The sequence below is a fragment of the Schistosoma haematobium genome, chromosome ZW (assembly GCF_000699445.3).
Source record: "Schistosoma haematobium chromosome ZW, whole genome shotgun sequence".
In the NCBI taxonomy this organism is placed as follows: domain Eukaryota; kingdom Metazoa; phylum Platyhelminthes; class Trematoda; order Strigeidida; family Schistosomatidae; genus Schistosoma; species Schistosoma haematobium.
This window is the reverse complement of record NC_067195.1, coordinates 51,499,768-51,527,418: the sequence shown is the minus strand read 5'-3', so window position 1 is coordinate 51,527,418 and position 27,651 is coordinate 51,499,768. Positions and strand designations below refer to the sequence as shown.

At 34.9% G+C, this 27,651-nt stretch overlaps 2 protein-coding genes across 2 annotated transcripts in view; one reads left to right on the top strand and one right to left on the bottom strand.

The window, feature by feature from the left end:
* The window catches only part of MS3_00003829 (uncharacterized protein), a 103,645-nt gene extending 93,925 nt beyond the window's left edge, over positions 1-9,720 (top strand). The window contains exons 10-11 of the mRNA XM_051211690.1: positions 5,083-5,196; positions 6,505-9,720. Of these exons, the coding sequence (XP_051071778.1) occupies positions 5,083-5,196; positions 6,505-7,200 (810 nt within the window). The 3' untranslated portion in view covers positions 7,201-9,720. The remainder of the gene's footprint in view (positions 1-5,082; positions 5,197-6,504) is intronic.
* Positions 9,721-10,669: 949 nt separating this feature from the next.
* EIF3B (translation initiation factor eIF-3b like protein) lies at positions 10,670-27,260 on the bottom strand. Its single transcript, XM_051211689.1, has 9 exons — positions 27,099-27,260; positions 24,768-25,141; positions 24,442-24,728; positions 20,296-20,610; positions 19,571-19,736; positions 17,071-17,354; positions 15,181-15,445; positions 13,930-14,113; positions 10,670-12,236 (listed from the first exon to the last, which is right to left on the bottom strand). Exons 1-9 carry the CDS (start codon positions 27,133-27,135, stop codon positions 12,133-12,135), a joined length of 2,016 nt encoding a protein of 671 aa, XP_051071777.1. The 5' UTR covers positions 27,136-27,260; the 3' UTR covers positions 10,670-12,132.
* Positions 27,261-27,651: the final 391 nt, after the last annotated feature.

Below are 27,651 nucleotides of genomic sequence, written 5' to 3'. Positions count from 1 at the left end.
AAACAAAGTAAATGCAGAAAGGATTGAAACACTGAACAGTTATCTTCTTTTTTAAATCTTATAACACTTTAAAAAGTTTCATATTAGTACATATTCTCTCTCAATTCTTAACGATTCCAAGACGTAAAACTTAAAAAAGAAACACTGTTTTCTGACCCACTGATTGATGTTTTAAAAGGAATATACATCTAAACAAAGATGTTAAGTAAGAATTCATTCGTTATAAAATTATTTTTAGTTGTTGCTACCTTGACGTGGTGGTCGGGCTTGCCTATCGTGATGAAGCAACTAAGCTATACTGGCTGGAAAAACCGTTCCTCAAGGTCCTACCATGTCAGACAGGTCGGTTGAAGAGCGGTAAGACTAAAAGCAACGAACCCAAGGTCCGAAGGCGAAGTCGTACTGCTGACTGTACAGAGGTGTGACAGCAGTAAGGTGTTTCCTTCAGACAACAAGCATGACAGCGATGCTGTCTTCCCACAAGGAGGGGTGGGGTTAGCAAAGGTTGACCCTAAAAATGCACACCTCGCCTTATCTCACGGATTTCCGTCTCCGGCGGTAAGGCCCTTTGAAGAACGGAGCTAACACGTCAAAAACCTCCCACGAAAAGGCCGTGCGCGACCGGCCTCAAGCAGTTGTCCCTTGGGGACTGCGGTCACGCTCTCAGGTCACTGAGACCGCCTCTAATCCGATTTCCTTTTCAGGTACCTCCAGAAGAACCCTTCCTCGGTGTGGGAAACCGGGAAGTGATAACCGCCCTCATACCTCTAACAGCACTCGAGACCACTGTATTCATAATCAACCTTCCTCTTCAATTCCTATTATTCCTCCTACATCGACTTTCCACTCTAAACTTCCTCTTTCGGCTTCCTCCTCAAGTGTCACCATAGCCAACGATTCTAGTGCTCAAAACTCTGTCTCAGGTCTACTGAAACCTCGCTCCAAACTACACATTGGAGCCTGCAACGTACGCACCCTATGTCAAACCGGTCAGCAGGCTTCCTTGGCTAAAACCCTAGAGTCTCTTTCCATTGATGTATGCTGTGTCTCCGAAACACGCATACAGGATTCCAGTGTGGTCATTCACTCGACCTCACCTCGGCAAAACGTACAGCCAACGAGATACACCCTCCGTGTATCTGGTGACCCGATGGCCAGTTCTCGTGGACTGGCAGGTGTAGGCATAGCACTAAGCATGAGGGCGGAACAAGCACTGCTAGAGTGGATCCCCGTCAACAGTCGTCTATGTGCTGTTCGGCTAAACGGCTCCGTAAGAACTCGGAAGGATAGGGACACATGTCGTTGCCTTTTCGTCGTTTCTGCCTACGCTCCCACTGACTGCAGCTCAGATGAAATGAAAGGTGAATTTTACAGAAAGCTTTCTGAAGTTCTTCAGAAAGCTAAACGTTCGGACATAGTACCCGTAGCAGGTGACTTTAATGCCCAGATAGGTATCTTAAACCAAACAGAAAGGCATTTAGGTGGATATTTTAGCATTCCGGCACAGCGAACAAATAATGGTGACCGTCTGCTGCAACTGTGCTCAGACAATCGCTTATTTTTAGCAAACACAAATTTTAAGCATAAGGAGAGACAACGTCTAACATGGCGACCCCCTACACCAAACCAACGATGGACTCAAATAGACTATATTGCCATCAGTCATCGTTGGAGAGGGTCGGCAGAAGATTGTCGCTCATTCTGGAGTACCTGCTTGGACTCCGATCACGCCCTAATATGGGCACGCATCTGCTTGCGCCTCACTGGACGCAAAAAAGCCACATTAAAAAGACCCATTAGAACTGAATTGAGTAACGAGAAAACCAAAAGTAGGTTCCAGGAGCAACTGAGGTCACACTTAGGTAGTTCTGAAAACGAGGATGACCCAGATGTTGCTTGGAAAGACATACAAGCAGCTGTGGAAACAGCAGTGACATCTATTAGCGACTCAAACCACAGAGTTACAAAGAACCAGTGGATTTCTTCAAAGTCTATCACACTGATAGATTCTCGCAAACTCGTCCCATCAGGTTCCGAACATGATGAAGAGCGACAACAAATCAGATCTAGGTTAACCAAAAGTCTAAGGAACGACCGTGAGCAGTGGTGGGCAACGAAAACAAAAGAGATGGAAAAGGCGGAGACTATAAGGAACACAAGACAGCTCTACAGACTAATAAAAGAAACTGGAATTAATAAGTCAAGTGTAAGTCAGACTATTTCGGAAAAAGACGATACTCTCATCTACTCCCAGTCCAGACGTTTAGAACGATGGGCGGAACACTTTAGGGAACAGTTCAGCTGGCCTTCAGCTACTCTACAACTACCCTCCATTCCTAGACAGTGTGAATGGAACATTGAAGTAGGTCCCCAAACTCTAGCAGAAGTTAAAAAGGCTATAGTTAATCTGAAACGAGGAAGGGCAGCTGGTCCAGATGGACTGGCTCCAGAAGTCTTTAAGGATGGTGGTCCAATTTTAGCGATTAGGTTGACTAATATTTTAGCTAAGATCTGGGAGTTAGACGTTATTCCATCATGACTGGTCACAATCACTTATCGTCCCAATATATAAGAAAGGGTCAAGATCATCCTGTGACAACAATAGAGGGATTAGTTTAACTAATATAATATCTAAAATACTAGCTTCGATAATTATCAAACGCCTAACTAAGACTCGTGAACTGCAAACACGAGAGACTCAAGCTGGCTTCAGAACTGGTCGTGGCTGCATCGACCACGTATTCACCATTCGTCAGGTTCTAGAACATAGGCATACTTATCGACGTCCGACAATGGTGGTCTTTCTCGACTTAAAAGCAGCATTTGACTCGGTAGACCGCGAGATTCTGTGACAGTGTCTGCCATTGAAAGGCGTACCCCAGAAGTACATAAACCTTGTAAAGGCTCTTTACTCGAACACTACTAGTCGAGTCAGAGCTTATGGCGAACTGTCATCTACTTTTGCAACCTCAAGTGGTGTCCGTCAAGGCTGTCCATTTTCTCCATTTTTGTTTAACTTCATCATAGATCTACTGATGGAAATAACATTCTCGTCGACTGAATTCTCGGGTATTGATCTCCATCCAGGAGGTCCACTTATCGACTTAGAATACGCAGATGATATAGTCCTGTTTGGTGACGATGCTGAGAAAATGCAGTCTTTTAACAGCACTGAGCAACAATGCCCAGAATGTTTGGAACGTGCTTCTCTCCCCCTAAATGTAAGTTGTTGCTTTAGGACTGGCCTCCTTCAACACCTGAACTAAGGATAGGGAGTGAAGTAGTCGAACGCGTTGACTACTTCACTTATCTTGGAAGTCTGATCAGCCCTAATGGGTTGATGTCCGACGAAATCTCAGCACGGATTCGAAAAGCTTGCTTGGCTTTTGCCAACTTGCGTCACCTATGGCGAAGGCGAGATATCCGTCTATCAATAAAAGGACGAGTATACTGCGCGGTAGTCCGTTCTGTTTTACTTTACGGCAGCGAAACATGGCCATCAGGAGTAGAAGACACTCGTAAGCTACTTGTATTTGACCACAGATGCCTTAGAAATATTGCTGGCATCTGCTGGGATCACCGGGTAAGTAATAGTGAGGTTAGACGCAGGGTATTAGGAAATGATGGTAAATCAGTTGATGAGGTTATGAATCTTCATCGACTGAGATGGTTGGGCCACGTGTTACGTATGCCTGAACACCGATTACCACGACGTGCAATGCTGACGAGTGTTGGGGATGGTTGGAAGACAGTTAGGGCCGGCCAAACCAAAACGTGGCATCAGTGCTTGAAGACACTAACTCCTAGTCTGTGCCATGTTGGTAGATGCAGACTACTTGGTTGGGGTCCGCGTGACTTTCGTAACCAATGGTTGGAGACTCTTGGTGACATGGCTCAGAATCGATCACAATGGCGTCGGTGTATACACTCTCTGTCTTCCCTTAAACTAAGAGATTAAAATCACTTCATATCTTTCTTTCTACGAACCAATTCTTTCTTCTTGTACTATATCTCTATATGCAATCTTTCTCTTATATATTACCACCTTTGACCCAACCACTGCTAAGAATCCGTTGTTCATCTTGTTGTGCTGATGCGGTATGGCAACCTGGACCGATGCACATATGTGCCTGGTCCTACGTTGTAGCTGACTGACTGAGTTTCAGTGAACATCAGTGCCCTCTATATAAGTATTTATATTTGGTCTTACAATCAATGTCCTTTTTTACTGCAATACTAGACAGCGTAGTATATCCAGTGGTTCTAGACAGTGGTCCAAAATACCATGATATTCACTTTCCCGATTATTACACTATGTGATGTAGGTGTAAAGCACATGATGAATATCAGTACCTTTATGATCACAGAAAAGCTTTGCTGTAGTCTGAAAACTAGCACAAAACGTAAACTTAAAGCTTCTCGATTCCACTCAACCACCTAACTTATTCATATAATTCGCGAAAATCGTTTTTAGTAGATTGATTAATTTAAACCCAGTTTTCTTCAAAGTTTCATTCGTTAGTAAAGTTCCTGAGAGTGAAGGAAGAATTGTGGTGTGGGTTAATTATATACACATAAGTAGTATAGAACGGTCAGACATAGAATGTATTCCAGAAGATCGAGAAGGAAAGAACGGGAACGAAATGCATTTGGTATGAAAATGTATGAACAATGAAATCTGAGACAATAGACTGATGTTTGCAAAAGTAACAGTCAAATTTGAGACAATGGATTGATATTTTGCAAATTCACTATTAATTATATTAAGATGCTCTGTAATTGTGTGCTCAAATACATTCGATTGTCCCCACTCGTGTTCTTGTTCACTATAGAATTAATAGCCATTAGCTTTCGCTTGAGACTCCTGTTTATGAATAACATTGACAATAAAACAACTGTCCAGTAATTCATTCATTATTTTATTTTGTGTTACAGTAACTCACTATATATAATTTTTCATTCGTATACTATAATCTGAATACATACCATCGTTCTTCGTTGTTTTCCTTTTATATTCAATTTATAATTAACATGACAAACCTGCCTTTTTCCTACTGTTCTTTTGTCGATTATTATCTTTAGGTCAACCTATCCAAGCGCAACAACCCACAGTCTACACTAAATAACGACTCTGGTCCAATAGGTGTTGTCAGTCCATCTCCTGTTGCACCTCATCGTACAGGTCATGATAAAGAAGTAAGTTGATACCCTAATAAATAACTTACATAGTAAATAGTTTGAAAGCTTCTTCATTTAGCTTACTTGTATCCAATGCTATTTATATCCTGATAAGTCTTCGTGAAGATTAACTACTCAAATATTGTTGATCCATTTATGAGATCACAACCCAACCTAAGTTAGACAATCATTAAGAACCAGGAAGCACTAGACAGATGTTTTGTTCTAGTATATGACTTCTCAGCATTGAGCAATCATGACACGACTGGAGATCGAACCTAGGACATCTAGGTCTCTTGACCAACGTCTAACCTTTTGACTATTGAGTCAGTATCCAACGGTACATATGTCTAACCTTAATTGATTCACAACTAATATACTGTTGCTGTCAAAACTGAAATTTATCAATATTCAAACCTGTGAAGCATTGGTTAGAAGCCAAATGCTTTAACTATCAAGCTATCCCTGAAATTTTACATCAATGATAAGATATTATTTTCAGTAATAAATATAAATTACCTATATTAAGAAAGTTACAGATTTGTTTAAATTACACGAACTATAAAAAAATTATTTTGAACTAGATAACAAACATGATTTATATAAAAATTAAAAGATCTTAGATTATATAGCATTCACTTACTGTCTGTATAGTTAACATACAAAAGAATAACATCTACCAATTATGGTATCAGCTGAACAGCATAGACATGCTACTACTTCTACTATACTGGGATTTGTCTTGATAATTTTACCTCGCTGTACTAATATAGTATGGCAATATGATGAGACAACACACGTATCCGTCAGATTCTACACGTTCCATATAACTGGATGATTTATCTGATTTATATACTGGTAATTAATACAAGGTTTCTTTTAAAACTATTTTGTTATAAAAAATATGGTCAATTTTACCCTCGTGTACACATAAGAAAATGTAGAAATTAAAACTACCTTTCTGGTAGAAATCTTCTTTTCCTTAAAATTTATGTAATCTAGCTCATTTACTAAATTTGTGGTCACGTTTGACTCTGAGTCGAACTTTGTGTGAGTCAATAATATCATCTAGTTGTTTGAGCTAAATTAGAAGAGTTGACATTGGAACTTAAGATCGACTTATTGGAAAGTGAACTAACCGTACAAAACTTGATATCTTTTTTAGTATCTTTTGTATATTTCATAGACATAATTAATAGATTTATCGTTTCGACTAGGAAGTGGTTAAGGGATGTTATTTTGCCAAAAAACCTTTATTTTACACATTTTACAAATGAAAAAAGATAAAACTATAAAAGATTGTCATTTGTTTCTTTTCTCTTTCAGAGAATTGTCAGAGTTCCTTCGGGTCCTGTACAAAATCCTGAAAATGTCGGCACATTGACACGACGACCTCAACAGACAGAATACGGAAGTAAATCTCCACCAATCAGCTCACCCGACCTATCATCTCAACATCATACTCTAAGTCCTCAACTACGTCAGTCAAAAAGTCGAACAATATCTGGCGTTGAAGGGTTAGCTAATCCAGATCAGTCTGGCACTCACCTTAGGGCTCGAGTAAGTAGCCATGATAATGCATACGCATCTTCTCTTCCTCGACGCGATAACAATAACCAGACGACTGATTTAAACAATCAACCGGTTCGTGGAGAAAGACGTTCCTCCACAAGGAAGAAAAAACCAATATTATCAGAGCAAAAGCCATCAAGAAATGACAATAGAGAAACTGATATTTCAGTACATAATGCATATTGTGCACTGCCGTCTAATAATCCGTTTCAAAACAATCAACTTCGTAATGAAGAAAATCATCCTGACAGCCAAAATATTATTCTACGTTCTCCAAACATCAATCGCAATGATGTTAAACAAACAACTAGAAGTAGAATTACTTCAGGTCAACAAAGTGGTTCAGGACAAGTTGTACATGCTACAGCATCTCTACCAAGAAGGGAGTTAATCAATTATGGAGATGATTTAGGCTCCAGACCGAGTGGTAAATGTTGTGTAATAATGTGATCAAACAATACTTAATCATAACCATTCTTTCCATTTTAAATCTATTATACATTGTCTATTTTACAATCACGAACCTTTCCATATATACATATGTAATCCTGTAACAACAAAAAAATCAGAATTCGCTAACTCAGTGATATATGCAAACAAAGCGTCTGACCTATCTCATATTATCATAATCTTACTGAAACCATCAAAATATTGTACATATCTATTCAAACTCCATTTTTTCTCCTCTTTGTTTTTGCTTGATTCTCTTTTTACCAGTTTTTTTTCTTTATCTATACAGTTACCAATTGAATGAAATAAAAAAACAAACAGTAAACAGATTACTTCATCACGTCCAAGTTTGATGTTTTCACAGTCTTAACTTACCAAATCAAAATAGTATTTTCTAAGTTAAATGATTTTAATTTTGTTCATGAATTTATTTATTTATTTTCAGTCACTTTTTTTCAAAAATTAGAAAATGAAAAAAACATTACTGTGTTTACTGAATTCAACAAAATGTCATGTCCATGTATTTATATGTATGAATGACTGATTTTGGCCACAATACCCTTTTATATATGGTTGTTTAGTGATATCCAGAGTATTATCTGATAAAATTTTATGTAATGTATAAGAAAAGCAACAAATTGATTAGGTTATCTATTTGTTTGTTTGTTCTTTTCTAAGTCTGATAAACTTATTTTTATTTTCTCGTACTTGGAACACTGTCTACCTTTAAACATCATAGCATATTTGCTTCATTGTCTTTTTCTACTTCCACGAATACGACTATACTTCATAATAGCTAATAAACATTGAATTATTAAGATGAGATATTATATTCAGTAATTATTAAGTACGTATATAAAAGTCGACTAGATCTAAGTATTTTGGAGTGTAATAATCGACAATATAAAAGAAAATATTGCCACAGAAAGACATATATTAGTTAACTGATATCCCCTTGCCTTTAGCCGAAGGCAAAACAACTCGTCAATTCGCTATACACAATTACAATTAATTGTCTTTGGAAGAAGAATTAATTATGTACATTCTGATTAACTAGTGTCTTACTTTATCTGCTGCGTCAATATTGGGGTTTATTGATGGTTGTGTTTTTTTGCCGACAAGCAAATGGACAATTTTCAATAAATTTTAACTTGATCACAAAGCACAGTTAAGTCATTTTACAGTAATTCACTGACTATTTGACAATAGAACAATAAATTCCACATATAGTAGTTCTCACAAAAACAAAAGACTTAAACTGGAATTGTCAAATATCTCGATAAAATTGTTACTTTAATTCTACATCAGTAGTTTCCATATATTAGCTTTTCTTAATCATCCAGATCAAAATACGTCTTAATATAATTTATATATAGTGAAATTAATACTTTTCATCACAAGTACAACAATTGACTGAATAAATGAGAATACGTAAATCTGAAAATAGAAGTGATAGTTTTTTTTTCTTGAATAACCATTAAAACTGTAACTTTAAACTTTGAATTCGTTATACTAAAACCATATATATACATGAAATCAATCAATGAATCCTATTTTACTCACGATGCCTGCTTATATATCTGGGCTACCTGTTCCAGACATCCCAACACGTTATCTGTCTTTGTTTGTTTTGATACATCATTATATCAATTAACTGTATAACAGTATTGACTATGGTTATTGACTAAGTGAAGCTACTCAATGTTTTTATTGGGCATTAAGGAAAAGGTGTTTCAGATTATAGTGACTTTGAAGGTTCTTTTAAGATTTGATGATGTACCATCCTATTAATTATCGATGTACCATTCATGTTGATTAGTCTTCAACATAAATATTTACAATTATGAGGAAATAATATTTGTTAAACAGGAGGCTAGCCCATATTAAAAAGTCCAATTGTAATAACACAAGATGATGGGAATTTCAATCTTACGAAATGATCAATTGTTTCGAAATGCTTTGTAGCGATTGGATCATAGTACCACAACATTTTCTTGATGGCCTTCTTGAATATCTGAGCTACCTGTTCCTCCCATTTAAACATTCCAACAAGTTATCTGTTTCTTTAATTTGTTTTAAAGCATTTCTATGTCTATTAATCGCAAAACCTATTCAGGTACGTTTATGAAAAGTTTACAACCTATCACCGTACAAGTTACAAAAAAGTACAACCAGAGTCATCGTAGTGACTGGCAAGATGCATTGAGAAAAAATGAATACTATTCAGATGTCGATCCCCTTAACTTCTAACATCTAACTGACGATCACTCAATATTTACCGTAAGGATCAATTAAAAAATAAGAAAAAAGGGTTTGTTGAAATACTTTGTGTTGAGACTTCTATATTGTACCAAAAATATAATATAGAATAAAGCCAATTGTAATAATAATGATAATAATAATACATTAACTTATTATTATTTATATTTTAAAAGCTATAAATGGAGATCAATGACTTAACCAAAAATAAGTATCACTTGTTGACAGAATAAAAACTGTGGACCTAATAAATATTGTTTTTCAAAAGAAAAAAATACCTACTAGCTATAAATAAACTAGAAATAGGAAATTCTTATATCTGTTTTGATAATGTAATAAGAAGATGAAGATTATTATTATTATTATTATTATTATTATTATTACATTATCGAAATTTATTAAAGGGACTAATTGCTTTAACTTTCTTATATTTGCGTTTACTAGGGTAAAATGAACAGATTGCTATATTCATTATTTGAATACTAATTGTAGTTGTTTTATTTATTTATTGGAAAGATCAAATTCTCTGGTTACATTTTAAATTCAAATAGTTGAAATCATGAGTTAATTGAAGCTAGACCACCAGTATGGGACTCCTCAACAGTACGCACCCATGAACCCCCCACCGCGAGATTCGAACCCAGGACCTATCAGTCTCGCGTGCGAGCGCCTAACCATTAGACAACTGAGCCGACATCCAACGGTGTTAATGTCTAACTTCAACCAATCTACAAAATTGCGCCACCGTACACCATTTTCTTCAGTGAGTTACTATCTCACAACAGACCTGATTGAACTCCAGTGGTCACAGCTTCTCACTAGAACTCCAGGAAATGCCTCTTGGAGTCAGTCACTAGTGAACAGATGATTATTATCAGTAAGGGGTTTTGTGGAGATTTTAGAAATTTCAATAGTTGAAATCATCAGTTGATTGAAGCTAGACCACCATGGCAAACCTCGAAGCACTGGACAGCCGTTTCGTCCTATCATGGGACTCCTCAGCAGTGCGCATCCAAATTAACAAAAACTATAACAGTATTAGAAATAATTTCCATATGAATTAAACAAACCACAAACGATAATATTTATAGAATATGATAACTTCATTGTATTTTTTTGTTGTTTGCTCTTCACTTAAATACAAGCTAATATGTTTAGTTACCTTCTAATTGATAATATAATATTAACAATTAATTGTCAATCAAAATAAGTTGGATGTAATGGTGTGAAAGAATTTCAGAATTAAAGTATTACGAAGGGTAGTTATTTTGTAATAGGTTGAGGCCAACTCATTAAATTATGATGAATTCACTAAGTTAAATAAAGGGGTAATAATGTCATTAAAGTTGTTAAGGGTTAACTACTGACTTTTGAATACAAAAATCACACTTAAGTCTTCTGTTACGGCTTCTGTGAATTTAAGAAATGTTGGATCGAATTATTTATTGAACAGTAATTCATCAAATCCATTTTGTGCCCAGTATCTAGTAAATAGCGTGATAATGAACTCTGCAAGCATCTTTCTCACAGAAGGCGTAGATTTTTGGGATTTACTATTTGGTTGAGATCCAGGCGATTATTGTAACCAAAATAAATTAATATATTTGTAATATCCCAACGAGTAGAAAAATTAAATTTTCTGACGTTTCGTGACTCCGTGTAAGGCACTTCAAAAAAATAACTAAGTCAAAATTAATACGAGTTTAAACAGTACAACAGAACATCACAAGAATACTATGTATTCAGACCTGTTTTTGACTGATCACATAATATTCTTGTGTTGTTCCATTGTACTATTTAAACTTGGATAAATTTTGATTTGGTTATTATATCTCTGAAGTGGAGAAACGTCAAAAAACTTAATTTTCCTACTCATTACAAGTATAGGAATTTATTTATAACAATCTACCCGATACTCAATTTATTCGTAATCATCAAGTCAGACCTTGGTAATGATACCTATTGTAACCAAAAGTTGGAAATGCTGGAGTTAATGGCCTAGAAGAGCTGGAAATAGCGTAGTTACATTCATTAATTTATGTATCTTTAAATCTCGAGTTCCAAAATTATTTTCTGATTTTTTTCATGAATTCTATCATTCCACTCAAATAATAATGTCTACGCTTAGTGTTTTCTGCTACTACACATACGATTACTACTACTCTGGGATTTTTCTTCATAAATTTATCTTTCTGTGCTAATATGTTGCGGTAGCTTAAGCATATGTATCAAGTTTTTTCGTTGCTTATGATTGACTAGTAAATAAACAAACACTTCATAAATGTTATTTTACCAAATAACTGAATACACGAAATAAATAAGGTTTACAGTTACGAATTGTTACCATAGTTTGAATTTCATACAGTACACAATCATCAATAAAAATACCAGAAACGCAATTACAGAAGACAAAAAGAGAGAAGGAAACACAAAACTGAACACTTCACAAACAAACCATCAATCAATTTTAGCAAGTAAGAATTTAAAATTAATTTTTCCATATTCCCATTTCGCTATATTTTTTACAAGAATTTTGCTGAACAATCAAATCGTAACAATAATTTCATATCTTTTTTAAATTCAGATTTTATTTTGTACAGTTTGTTTAAGGGAGATAGAAAGAGAGAGAAGAAAAAAAGATAGATAACTACGGTTACAAAGTGTATTCATTTATTATTCGTCTGTATTTTTACGAATTGTTTCATGTACAGCACTGATTAAAATTTCCAATTCTTCTTCTGTTTGCGGTTCACGAGATGATGTATCAGCGCCAGAACCTTTCATTTTCAATATAAAATTATGAAATGAATTATTAAAGTATAGAATTGTTAATATACTGATGATTTTAATGTCATTTTCACAAGTAAACTATCAAATTATATTAAGTTGAAATGGAGATAATAATTCCACAATACCTGATAGTAGCCTCCTTATTGCTAACTTGATAAAAATGGAAGATGTAGAGTAAAACTGACAATACAAAAGTTAAATATTGTGAAAAGTATCGAAAATTAACTAATATATCACATAGGGGTTGTGGAGATTATTAAGTTTTTGACTGAGATCATGAACCGATTGGTGTTAAGACCACCATTGAAAACCTGGAAGTACAGGGTTCGAATCCCGCGAGCGGGATCGTGGATGCGCACTTCTGAGGAGCCCACAATAGGGCGGAACGGCCGTCCAGTGCTTCCAGGTTTTCAATAGTGGTTCAACATCAATCGGTTCATGATCTCAATCAAAAACTTAATATAACACATTTTATAATAAGTAAATAGTTCATTTTATCATGAAAACTAAACTGAAGGTGAATATTTATTATTCTTTTAAATAAACAACTGATAACTGATAAACACCGCAAACATATTACAATTTTGTTTTGAATAAAACTTTTTTTGCATAACTAAGAATAATTTTCAATAAGAATATGAAAATCCTCAAAAGTTTATCAAATGACATAGTGTCTAATTGAGATGATAGACAGTTTCAAGGGTGAAACAGAATATTTTTTTAGGTCTATCAAATAAAATACTCGATCTATTGTAAGCGTGATATTAATTTAACTTATAAATACTAAAAAGTATAATTAAATCATTCTCAATTCTTAATGTCCGTAATGGCCATGAAAAATATCAAAAGGTATCCGTGAATATAACAGAATGCTGAGAAACAATCAATTTAGAAATCAACATTTTAGTTCATTGGTCAATGAGATAGAAACTATCCTACTTTAGATTTATCCTGTAAAATGATAAGAATAACATTCTTGGACAATGTACACTGTTACTGAACTAATCAGCAATAACCATTTAATTATTTTCTTACTGCAAGTTTAGGTTGTTTACAGATGTATGTAAACCACGTAAAATATTAATCCTTCGTAGCCACAGACCAGGATTTGTCTTCCGATATTTCGCGGGTCCATGATACAAGATTCTTGGAAGTAATCATATTTTCTGTTTATTTGTGTAATATTAGCATAAATCCATTCTTGATATCGTGTTCAGTTTGCTTAGTTAAATCATTACTATTAGAAAATGTGTATTATTTTCGAGCAAACTCTGAGTTAGCCAGTCAACCAGTCAAAATCAGTGTACGACTCAATATACATATAGATCAGTCAAAGTTATCACAAATAAACTTATTGTATAAAATTTCTTATAAAATAGATTAAGTCAGTGTAAACACGCTGGTGTACAACAAAACAGTAAGTAAAATATATTGTATTAAAATGAATAGTAATACTAACTCGTTCATTTCGAAGCTATATGTATGTAACTTTGAATTGATGACAATGAGATTGAAAATCATGCTTATAAATTCGAAAGACTATCGAAGTTGGTCTATTTTGAGTATTTTTTTTAATAACTTCATTAAAAATTAAAAATTTTACATTACCATCTAAGTAGTAATCCTCCAAACTTAGAAAAATAACAATAGCTTGCTTTGAATGAACCCCGTCGCACATACCTCTTAATCTAAAGCGTTCCTCTTCATCTTTATTATATAATTTAATGATAGCATTTTTCCAAATATTGAATTCAGTTAATAATTTTTGTCGTTTCTCAAGCAATTCTCTGCTAGCCTTTGAAGCAAGCATACGATCTTCGTTGGCTAACTGTGAATTATATTTTGCCATATTCTTTTTAATAGCCTATAACACATAGTACGTGTTAAACAACAAAGAAAGAAGAACCCAATGAAAATGAGTCAATTGGTTTCAACAAAAGAGAAAAAATAACAAGCGTCAAATAATTGTATGTGATGCCCAAGATAAAAAATTTCCGTTGATTTATTAATAAAGAACCGAATTGCAACGAACTAATGGTAATGATCCAACTCGATCACCAGGTCCAGTTTTATGTGATTTATGAAAGTAGAAGACATGTGTCAGCTACAAGTATTCTATTACAAGTGCTTTCGAACCATTGTTTCGATAAGGTTCGATTACCAAGTGGGCAGTTTTTAGGTTAATTGTATGGTCTGAGATGAAAATGCTAAATTGAATCAAATAACAACTAATCACTGCTTTAGATGATTTTGACATGTAGTAAGCACATTCAGTCACTGTCTATCTACACTAACATGTAATGGTAAACATCGAAAAAGTATTCTTCCATGCAGTCATCGGCAGATAAAGTATGTCATGATAGTAGATTCAGATTCTCTGGCCGGAATCTATGGAGATAATGATAATCTGCTATTTAAGGCGTTTTTAGGCACAACTCACACTTGGTCATATTAAATCAAGATACGTTTCGTCACCTTTCTAATAGTGAACATGACATTGGTCCACACTTTTTATTCTCCAATACCATTGTGTTCTCTTGAACGATTTCTTTTATGTTCAAATCTTTATTATAATACAAATTATAGTTATTTTTCATCCGCTTCTCTTTTGCGTGTTTCCTCTTTTATTGTGCTGATGAGTATTGCATGTATATTCGTGTTAGGTTTTGTCCTATGATATCCCGAGTTGACTGGACTTTCTAAACAATGAAAGACTAACGTTTTAACAGACAGCATTTGAGAAATGCGATTCTCTCATCGACATTAAACTTTTACATATGAGAACTACATTAAATACTACTACATTACACTATTATTCATAAGATACTAACTGATATGCTGATTTTCGTACAACAGTCAGCCTACTCTTGTCTAATTTGTGATTCTCTAGCCATATTAAAAAAGCCCATATTTAAATTATACCCAACATACCTGCAGCTGTTCAGCGCTGAGTAGCGTAGGTGGTCGTGGTCTCCAGATGAAAGTGCGAATTCCACGCAAGTTCATTTTATACAAGCAACGACCCACACAATTCCAAAACCATATTGCATTATCATTCTTCTGATAGAAACTACTTACTGTTGTCGCTATATACCTTCCTGTAGGATCCCATTGTATATCACTAACAGTTGGATGTTCTCCCTTAGCTAAAATCTGACCCTCATTTGCTGAAATGAATTCCAGTATACCATCAGCACTAAATTTTTAAAAAATATGCAATATGAAAGGTAAGCCATATACAACCCAAGTTATGACTTGTTAAAACTAACTGAAAAATCAAAAACTGGGATGTGTCTCAGTAAGCTAACAGATTGAAAGAATTCCTTATACCATAACCAAAAACATATACAATGAATTATGGCACAAACTCATAAACAACACTTCCTAGATGATAACATAAAAATCGTAGCTAAATTCTTCCAATTTATAATGGATGTCATAATATAATTATTACGTAACGTATCCACTCGATGAGTATTATTTCATTATTGTAAATCATATATATATATATACATTAGTGAAGTGCCATGATGAAAATCTAATTGAAAAGAATTTTCTCGCTCGATTCGCTCCTTCTTTATTTACCAAATGTTGAAATGGGAATTTTCACTATAAATTCACTACATTGTGATAAAGTTCATAAGCTTTCAGTTGAAACACTGAAACCAACACAAATGTTTTTTATATAAAGAACAAAGTGTTGGAAGGTAAAGTAGCTGATGCTTCAAATGATGATGGTATTTGAGAAGGAAGAAGGTTATGATAGGACTTGAATTAATGATGCGGAAATTAACAATATTATTGATATGTGAACGAGAATGATAATGATTGGTTGTCTGCTTAGTCAGACTGTCGATAGTCTGACAGATGAGTTATATATTCCCCTATCTTTATAAGTATTATTATTGATTGTTCATTGTTGTTGGTTTGTGTTGGGTTTTTTGGTGTGGAAATAAATTTACGTTGTGGTCAGGTTAATCACGTGTTCTTGATCTGAGTTGTGTTGAAATATCGTAAAATATACACTGAAAGGGAATCTAGTGTAGATATTCTTCTAAGGTAAATTTACGTCCCATACAGGTAAATGTGGAAAACCAACCGTTATAACAATTATCAATGGCATAAATATCAGTAAACTGGATAATCAACTAGGTTTCCGTTTGACCTACGGTAGATCAACTATAAATCATTAAAAATGTTTTTAAGGCAAGCCTTTAGACTCATCCTATATAATTATGTCTGTTAATTTATCGTGTGAATAAAAACTAACCAACATTCAATCCCATAAGTTTAATGAGTCTCAATAATTTTCCAATACCGTCTCGCATATCAATTCGTTATAAGTTATGCAATATTAAAACTCTTATTTTGTTTCACAATTTTATTTCATTAAAACGGAAGAAGACAAATTAACTGCGTTGTCAATTGTTCATTTGGTAACTGACAATAATTGATGCAGACAGTTACCATCTTGGCCACATCGTATTCTTTCGAATTACTACTAGTCGATCAGCATCCTATTCACCATTCTAACAACCATATAATGCTGATTATAGCAAATAAAAAATCTAGATGGTCTAATTAATAGATAACCAGTTACATTACTTGTCACCAAAAGTGAGTTCCCAACTTTTATATATATATAGGTATTCGCTTAATGGGACACAGGTGCAAGAATATCAGGATTTTTTAACTTCACTTGTCCAATTATGTGTATAAATTAAAAACAAATAACCTAGCCTAGTCCAGATGCTTGAAGAAAATACCTTTCTTCGGGAAATTGTTCAATTGCATGGGATTTTAACAATAATTTATATTCACCTTCTTAAACCTGCTGCTACAATAATCCCACCCTTAGATGACCAACGAAGATCATTGGTTCGAGGTGAAGCAAGATCAAGAACAGTAACTTCGCGAACATTAGTTCCACGAGATACATCATAAATAGCGATTGACAATTTTCCACTTGTTACAGATTGTAAGAAAGCGAAACGCGTACCACAAGGTTCCCATTGAAAATTCGATACAGTGCCTTTAACTTCCAGCTGATCAACAGGATATAATTTTTCTCTTAAACGAACAATTTCAAAATTGGTGTAGGTACCCTGATAGTAAAAGAGAAACGAATTAAATTATATCAAATATCAATTAGAAAACTAAACACTCATCCCCATATACAGTGCATTGGTGAATCAACAAAGACGACACAAATATTCATGTCTGATATGCAGTCAAACACTTACTGCAATTGCAGTTACATCATCGTATTCTGCTTTAAAAACTCCAACAAGCATATGATTATCTGCTAAAACATTATTCTACAAGCATATGCTAACAATTATGCTAAGATATTTAGTAAGGTGAAAAAGTAGTTAATAAATACTTTTATGGATTATTATCACTGAAACAAATGTTCATCACAGTTTGAATAATTAGTTTGACGGGACTAGGGGGCAGAGTAAGTGAAAGACATTAAATGTGGAATTTAATTTTGAAATAATCTCAATAACAGGAATTCAAATTATTCCAATGTTTTGCATGTCTTTTTCAGGAAAGTAAGCGATTACTTCCCTGGTGAGGTCCAAACTATTTTATCTGGTGAAACGTTAGAATTATTTTAAACATAGTTTGCATGTTTAATGTCTTATTTTCACAGATTGAAATCATGAGTCAGTTGAAGCTAGACCACTATTGAAAACCTGAAAGCACTGGACGGCCGTTTCGTCCTAGTATGGGACTCCTCAGCAGTCCCATACTAGGACGAAACGGCCGTCCAGTGCTTTCAGGTTTTCAATGGTGGTCTAGCTTCAACTGACTCATGATTTCAATCTATGAAAATTTCTAAAAATCTCCACAAACCCCTTCTGATAGTGTCTTATTATCACTGATTCCCAAAACAGATCAGCAATATTTAGCTTTTTTTTAAAAAATCAGTCACTGAATTTCAGAATGAAACTTAATCAAATAAACAGTTTTCGATTGGAAGACAGTAAACTATTAATGAAAAGCTAAAAGAACATCAACATTATAGACATTATTCTGAAGGTCATGCTTATTAAAATTTGTTGATAACCAACAACAGGTTTGCAAGTAATTACTTACAAAATGTATAAGATAAAGGTTCTTTTAATAGGCATTAATTTGTCGCTCGATCATGAGTTGGACAAGTGCAGCAACTTTGTTTAACAAAAAATTTAAAATCATGATTTTCGCCTAAAACTCATGAAATACTAGTTTTATTTACAATCAGTTAAGTACTTGCATTTCATATTTAATAACTGAACAATTTGTTTATTGTAAAAACACTAGAGCTATTTAAAAAATATCTACATCTCTGATATGACTTAGTAGGAATTAAGCTTGATGGTTACGCATTAACTCCGTTGGAGGATGGATGACCAATAGTTTCTATATGGTACAATCATTTAATCAACCTTTTAATCAAAAAGGCTATTCTACTGAGCAACCGCCTTATCTTCTGATATCAGTTTAATCGGATGCATAGGTCAACAATTCAGTCTTATGAGCAGTCATCACCCAGAGACTTGATAACTGTCTAAACCACTTATCGATCAGCATATTGGGGGAGGAGAAGGGTAGGTACCCTCTTAGGTTTTATTTTTGTTGGCCATAAGTTTACTGTGAACCGAAAATTGATGATTCACGTATATATATATATATATATATATATATATATATATATATATATATATATATATATATATATATATATAAGAGCCGTACCGTATTTCTACCTGCTGTTTAAGCAGTAGAAGTCCATTTTACAAAAAATCGGTCTTCCTTTCGAAATCTATTTATGGACCAAATACAACTAATAAAGCGTTATCATGTATCGTTAGTTTATACCGTACAAGAATGATTCATAGGACAGGTATCAAATCTGTCTTATAAGGGGATTCAAGATTACTCTTAACTGTTTAACAAGCACTCACATCTCCAACTATATCACTATCCTCGGTAGCCGCAGTATATGTATTCTTCAATGTCTACATTTCTTTTCAAATACTGAGGATGAGGTTGGAGAATAATCCAAGATAGCATGAATTTGTGCTTTATCAGTGTTGTGGTGAGTTTTTCGGTAAAATTGTGTGATAGTTGTATCACATATGACAGTAACCATTTTAATGTAAAAAATAAAGACGGGATTTTGTTTGAATCCGTGAAATTCGAGATTGAAAATTTAAATAACTAATGTGCAGTAGATAAATCTGATGAGACAGAAAATGGATACATTGTATATATGTGAGAATAACTGTCATATTGGCCAGAATAAAAATCATTTACAACATTCAAAACTTACCACATATTTCACTTGCTTTTCACCGTCCAACTTCTTTTTTGCACACCTTAATACCTGAACAGCTAAAAAGTCACCTTGTTCATGCCATAGAAGACTGATTTCAGCTACGGAAAATAAATTCTTTGTGCATAGTTCCTGACGACTTGGTACTTCCAAAAGAACAACTCTAAATTATTAATTAATGACATTAAATCAGTGAATAAATGTAACACTGTATTCATTTACTTTTTGTATACATAATTTATATGTATAATTAAAATAGGAGAATTAATGATGTCCGCTTGTTTACATCCCTTGCAATTTTAAATTAATAACACAGCTTGAAAAGATCAATTTGAAGGCATTTTATTGTGATGTAATGATGATTCGACAGACATTCTAATTGTCTTACAAATACTATAACATAATTACTGCTTAAAGGTTTATAAATATAACAGAAGTATAAAACTAAAGGCATATTCTTTGAATAAAAAAATATCAGAGCTGAAGGATCTCAAGAAAACTTATGTTGGGAAAAAATAGCTGTTTAAGGTTACTTAGTTTTTCAGCTGAAGTGGACTCATGAAAAACATCTCTCTTACAATTAATAAATACCGCCAAAACTACCAAATAAATAAGTGAAGGATTGATGAAAGGAATTAAAATTATACTGATACCTTAGCACAGATGTTATTGTGAAAATCAAAATAGTTTGTTCGTAACCGATAAGTTAAATCAGTACATACCTGGCTGGAGTATTATCAGATTCAGGTACCCAGTACGCTAAAATATTATCAGACGGTGACCAAGAAAAATCACGAATATTGCCCCCAATTTTCTTTTTATCCAAAAGTCTAAAATTGCTAGCACAGTAAATACTAATGACACCATCTCGCAAGCAAGCAAAATATTCATCCTTTGGAGACCATTTGAAGGCCGGATGGAAATCGATTGGAACGGAGAACTCTCGACGACTAACACAGCGCTTCACATCCCATACGATTGCGTCTGCACGTTCATCGGTGGGAAAGTTGGGACTTGGACTCAAAGTTATCATAAATCTATCAGGTAAATATGGAAATTAAACAAAATTACAGTAACTGAATAATAATTAAGAGACAAACTCAGAAGTTTACTTTATATTTTTAAGATAAGAATTGTTACCTTTTTTACTTCACAAAGTACTATAGTTTTAAGATTTATCTTGATTAAAAAAAATACTTTCCACTTGATTTAACGGTTATCCTTCAACATGGTATAAATGTTTACATCTGTAAAAATCCTAAACCCAGTCTAGTCGTTAAAGATGCTTGACTAGTTTGTATTAGCATGAATGATTAGTTAATATCATCACTATTCAACCAACTTACATAACACGAAAAAATAGTGTGATTCAGGAATTGCGCGCTGGACCATAAACTACACATTTTATTTAAAGACTAACAAGAACACAAACTCCGCCTGGAGCCCCTTTGGATTACATCCCGCCCCAAGCACAAAGGTAGAGGGATGGACGTAGGGTTTGCGACCCCACCCCTAACCCTAACCCCGTGTTAACGGGATATAGATTACATTAAAGCACCTTCTGTGAAAAATTGTGATGAGGTACGCTGATTGGTTATTTCTTATCCAATTAGCGCTAATTGATATTTGGAGAAGACTAAAACATTCTCATGTGGAAACTATAAACATACTTTTCTCTTACTGTGATTTCTACTAGCATCCAACTTTTTATTTCGAATATAATTACGTTCCTGTTCACCCGTGTTCTGATTTGGGGACTGATTGAGTGAAGTATTGTTCAAGAATACTAAGTAAGAGCAGTAGCTGGGCAGTAATAAGAGAAATTATAACACCGCACCATAAAAATGATAACCAGAAAAATGTATCTAAACCATTTAAACTCTCTCTTGGAGGTTGAGGAGTTTTCACACAGAATTATAATGCCTCATTGTGAAAGCTGAGAGACCGATAATCCTTTAGACAACCAAGACAACAATTAATATAAGCACATAGAATGTGCGAAAAAAAAGGAAACCGAGAGGGTGTCAATCAAATAGAGACAAAAATGAGGAGATACAACATGGCTTTGTTTGGAATAAGTGATAGCCATTAGACATAATTTGGACAATTAAGGTAACTTCAGGAGGGAGTTATTTTATTCTGGTCACGAATAAAATGCTACATAGGGAGTTGTACTGATGCTCTCCAAAACAGCAGGAGAAGAACATGCAGGATGAGAAACCCGGTGTTACTAATCCCCTAACGATAGCAGAAAAGATTATAGAGATCGGTCTTAAAAGAGGCTGTAGTCCATCATACGGAGATGTCCAGAAAAGCACCTGATTATACTGGTGAAGAACCTAAACGCCGAGGTCGAGATAGTCATTATTGGGTATGAACCCATTATGGGGCACAAAGGACTAGAACAAAGGAACAAGTATAGTGAGATCGGTAAATCTGTGTTCTTTTAACATGATCACAGGTGGGAGCATTGTCCCCAAAAATACATACCCAAAGTCATAAGGATTGCGCCGGGCCACACTACAGAAAGCCAAATTGACCAAAAAATTTAGGCCTTTGAAAGGCGTAAGAACACAGAGAACCAGAGAGAGCTTTAAATCACCGCCTGGTAGTTGCCAGGCTAAAATGAAGCTTAATAAGTACTAAATAATTGGACGAAAAGCACTACAACGTATGATAGAGCCTTCCTTCGAGATATTAACAAACTCAATGAGTTCAACATAACTCCCAGCAATAATTTTCAAGTTTTACAAAATATGCTGGAGTAAGAAACGACTATAAAAAACAACTGGAAATGGACTAGAAAATCAAAAACTTAAACATGGGCCCTAAGAAACACTAGAACAAAAAATGGGTCACCTTAGACACCCTGTGAAGGATTTAAAGAACGAGAAATAACAAAACAGTCGACAACAACAACCGAATAATGGCGCATAAAGTCAAGGCACATATTGAATGTACAGAAGTACACAAAAGGGTGAAGAGCATTAGAGATGACAAGTCGATGTAGAAGATCTAGCAACTACAGCAGAAAAAGCATGAGAAAAAGATATGAAATAACCAAATAATGCAACCAAAAAGTTTGCAGGGAAATACAGTATGGCAGAGCACAACCAGATAGCACTTCAGCTGAAGCACGGAAGTCAGATATATAGATAACTACAAGGATGTTTCATGTTCTCTTTAGAAAGACTTAGCAGGAAGAAGTACCAAAAACCAGGAAAGGATACCTCATCAAAATACCGAGGGAGGGTTTTAGTAAATCTGAGGACTGCAAAAAGATTATGCTGCTTTTGGTATCAAACGAGAGTATTCTTAGACAGAACGAAATATTTGGTCAACTATGAAATCAACAAGATCAGTTTCTTAAAAATCGATTGTGCACCGACCAAACTGCGACATTATTATATTTATTATTTATTATTATTTATTTGAACACATAAATATTGGTACAGGAGAGCGCCAATATATATGCGCCACACCGGACAATGACGCGAGAACGTTTAGACAGAGTCGAATTTCCACCATAGACGAGCTGCTGTATAAGTCGAAAAAATAAGTATAGACAGAGTAGGAATAAAAGAGGGTGAATAATAATAATAATAATAATAATAATAATAATAATAATAATAATAATTTGAATCATTTGATTGTTAGTTGAAGCAAGAAAAGTAGTTTCCATAATTATAGACAGTTCATCATTTGTGTGTGGGCTGTGATACTGCCCGGGTACCCAGACCGAAGCAACATTGCAGAACATTGCTGAACAATCAGTTGAGTGGAACTCATAGCTATAAATCATCATCCTTGACTATGAGAAAGCAGCCAATGGTGTGGATAGGAACTGGAGACAGGTATCAAGGTCTTAAATAGCACTTGGTAACGACTAGAAAGGGAAGTTCAGGGAACGATTGGTTGAATATCCCTGGAAGGTGGCCTATTCCCCAATGGTAATCGGAACACTTATGTATAGATGTCAGGAAGTACAGTGATGTTCAATCACATTTAGTTCGAAATCAACTGTGTAGACAAGGTCAATTTACTTTAGGATATAAATACAGCCCTAAACAATGACTTTTGGGAATGAGACACCTGTACCTTTCCTTACTGAACATGGAAAACTATCCATAAAACGTAAAACAACCTTTGTTGGTCTATGCGCACTTTTTGAAAATGGTCCTTAAAACAGACGAGTTACTTGGCTAAAATTTTAATCTCAGCCAAACGCTTATATTTTATTGATCAAATAGACCTTACTAGTTACTATATCCACCGTCCAATCCTCCAAGACTAACTTTCATACAGCTCTTGATCAATACACATTTGCACTGTTGTCAGAAATCTTGACTAAAGGAATGGTGAAGATTTGTAGCTCAGGTGGATGATTTTGATGGAGTTTCGTTCTCTGAGCTGAATGGTTTGGTCGTGGGGCTTTCAGCGTTCTTCTGAACAAGATCATCAGCACAAACTTCAGATAGAAGTGAAGTGTTCGAATTTCTCCATATGTGTTTCACAGCTTGTCCTGTACACCTCGAGGTGTACAACCAAAACAAAGAAGTAAACAATGACAGGTTTAAGGTCAACAAGAATCAATCAACCTCGAGGTCTACAAGACAAGCTGTGAACCACATGTGGACAGATTCGAACACTTCACTTCTATCTGAAGTTTGTGCTGATGATGTTGTTCAGAAGAACGATGAAGGCTCCACGACCAAACTATCCAGCTCAGAGAACAAATCTCCATCAAAATGACTATAGGAATAAAATGAAGTTGGATTCCGAAACCAGTCATAGATACAAAAAAGCACTTTGATAACATCAAAGCACATAACAGTAGGTATGGAATATGAATAAAAATAACAACTTACTGTTCCATGGGTGAAAATTCTATTGTTTTGACACCTGAATGGGGAAAACGACCGATTCTTTGGAACTTCTCACCGCCCCATAAAATAATACCCAAAGAATGCATTGTTGCCAAATAAGTCCCTCTGGGTGACCATCGCATCCACCCATCAGTCCAATGAGCCCGTTCTTCAGCCACAACTGGTTCGACAGCAGTATGCCAATAAACGGATCCAGTTTCACCATCATTATAGACAACCGCAAACTGGTCCCGACAAAACTCATTCAACAACCAGCTCTTTAAATTACCCTAAAATTGACCTCTATAAGTTAACAGAATACAACTCACTAAATCCTTATATTCTTGTTTGGGTGGAGGTACCCATTCAGTCGGAACATTTGTTACTCGTTCGAAATCTGACAATAGAGTAACCTGGAAAGTGTGATTCTTGTCCAGAGGAACATTATTCATGGTTCGGACAGCTTGTGATGCTGCCTTTCCGTTCTCGTAGGTAATGAAAATATATCCTTTTGTTTGTTTTTCATTATCCAAAGGGAACTCATGATCTACTATCGGGCCGATTTTCGAAAATTTATCTAGCAAAAACTTTTTAAGAAGCTCGAATTTAGCTGGGCCAACAACAGGACATCCATCCACTATAATTGTTGAACCCAGATGGTCTTCAACTTTGGGTTTCTGGTCCAGAATATCAGGAATAATTTCTGAAGAGGATAAGTAAATAGCCAACAGAAAAATAGTTGAACATAGCGTTCAAAATTAAATACTTTGAAACGTATTGAACCAATGAAATCATGAACATGAACCCAAAACTGGCACTGTTAATACCTCTACTATTCTGCAGCTTGGCCTGACAACTTCATCTCTCTGTTCTGATGGGGTATGGCAACTTGAATTGATGTAAATACATGCCAGATTCTACGTTGTGACTGGCTGACTACTTTACATGATATAGTCAAATTGTGCACACTCATTTGGAATACTTCCTAAACTATATATTAGACACTCGCCCACTGCTCCATTAAAATTTGACTCTAGATAAATTTTAATATTCGATGAAGCCACAAATCTAATGGCTTCATCGAATATCAGTGTTCATCTTGTTGTACTAATGAGGTATGATAACTGATGCATATATGTGCCTGGTCCTACATTGTAGCTGACTGACTGATAGATCTAATGTCAAGTACTAGTTACGAAACTTTTTAACAGCACTGACATTTTTTCCTTAGCACACCACAAGGTAAGATTTTTTCACTTTCCTAAAATTCTCTTATATGATTGCCCATTTACAGTTTTCCATGGAAATCCCACTGTTTTTACATATTGGGGATTTATACAAAAGTTAGGGGATGAAGTCAAGAGTCGTCAACGTAGGATGACTTGATAAATATGGAGGGGCAACGTAAGGGAATTTTAAACTCCTGATTCAAAACCAATGGTGGAAATGGGCTCCATCATCTTAAAAAGATAAAGTGAGAACCTGCCAGTTATTAAGGGATCTCATCTATGGTTGCTTCGTTGCTTTGTGGGATGGTAAGAGTTCAGGAAATCCCCTGAGGAAAACTACCTTTCTTGATATGGTTATCTAGATAGCACATTTTAGGGGTCTAAATACAAAATAAAGCCCAAATGAAAGGACCTGCTTACAACACTGGCAAAACAAAACATTTCACCAGTCTGCCAGTATTTCATGAAGGTATCTTTAGTCCACACGAATGATGTCAAATGAATATTTTCACAACTTAAAATATACAATAGTCTAACAATATAATAAACACATAAGCGTAGTAAGTTTTGACTAGCCAAAACCAGTGATTTAAACGTTTAATCGTGATCCCATCCATTAAAGACGTTTGAAAGAACTGGGCTTCAGCAATAAAATTCCAACCATATGAACCTGACCAACTTAAATGTAATATCTCGAGGTTTATCAAAATTCATAAGTTTCCTACGATTAGTGGGTGAAGTATGGCCTCATAAGCAATCATAACAGGCAGGCTGACTTAAGCCAACTGACCCCGGACTCCATTTGTTATGAAACTATAAAAGTTAGATCCGGAATTATTACAGCTTTATCAGTCTTATTCACTGATCTAGTCATGGAGACCTACTATACTGATGATCGACTGGAATCACAGAATAAAGACAAGGCACATACTTTAACGATAACATTAACTGGTAAAGTCCCTATTCTGAAGATCACAGGAAAAATTTTCGGGATAGAAAACAGAATATTAGCAGTCTACGATAAGGTCTAGGCTGCTTTTTCACTCGTACCATTCTATCTTTCGAAAAAATCCTTCCAGTAGTATTGATAGTTATTAATATTTCTGTATTAGGACTAAACTGTCTAACAATATGACCGCTAAATTTGTAAATTCCCAAACTAATAAACCGAAATCTTATCGTTAACAATTCGCTCCACAGAACCAGCAAAAACAACCTGAAACACCTGGCTCTGTACGACTTAAATGTGACGGGTGGTGGAAAAACATAGTATGGTTGTACAAATTTAGTCAAAACTACAATGCTAACATGAGTACATAATCGTAATTTTAGAGATACAAAAAATGGATCTGCACTGATGTATCGGATAATTTTGTTTGAAGTATTATACAGAGAGATGGAATGGTACATGTAAGTTGGAGTTTTAATTACCCTCATCGTCAACGTCCAAACCTGCAAACGACGGCATCGTGAAAGAACTCGAGTTTGCCGGGAACAGAAAACTCAAGGACACTTTCAGTATCTTATTTTTATTTCATATTTCTATCAAGAGACAGATGAGAATATGGATTTTTGCAGTTGGAAATTCTTCAGGTTATCTATAGTTTAAATTTTCACTTATGAAATGGCTCTTCATCTCATTTCCACCGTCTGTATGGACAGCGGGGTAGATTAGTAAACACCTGATTTCTGAACAGCTCAAGTGTAAGTCTTACATCACAACATGGTATTGCGTATCCCTTTCAAGGCATCTTTCAAATGTATTTTACTCTGCCTTTCCACTTTCTTTCTTCATTCTGACTTTCCTATAGACTATGTATGACACCATAGATATGTAGTGACTTACTTTTATCACGAGAACACGATTGGTTTAATGAAAACAATTATTATAACAACCAATTGTACCAGTGACTGTTTAAATGTCCTCTTTGTTTAACTGTGCTAAAAACATCCATTATGCTTACATCGATTGTGACCTCACGCG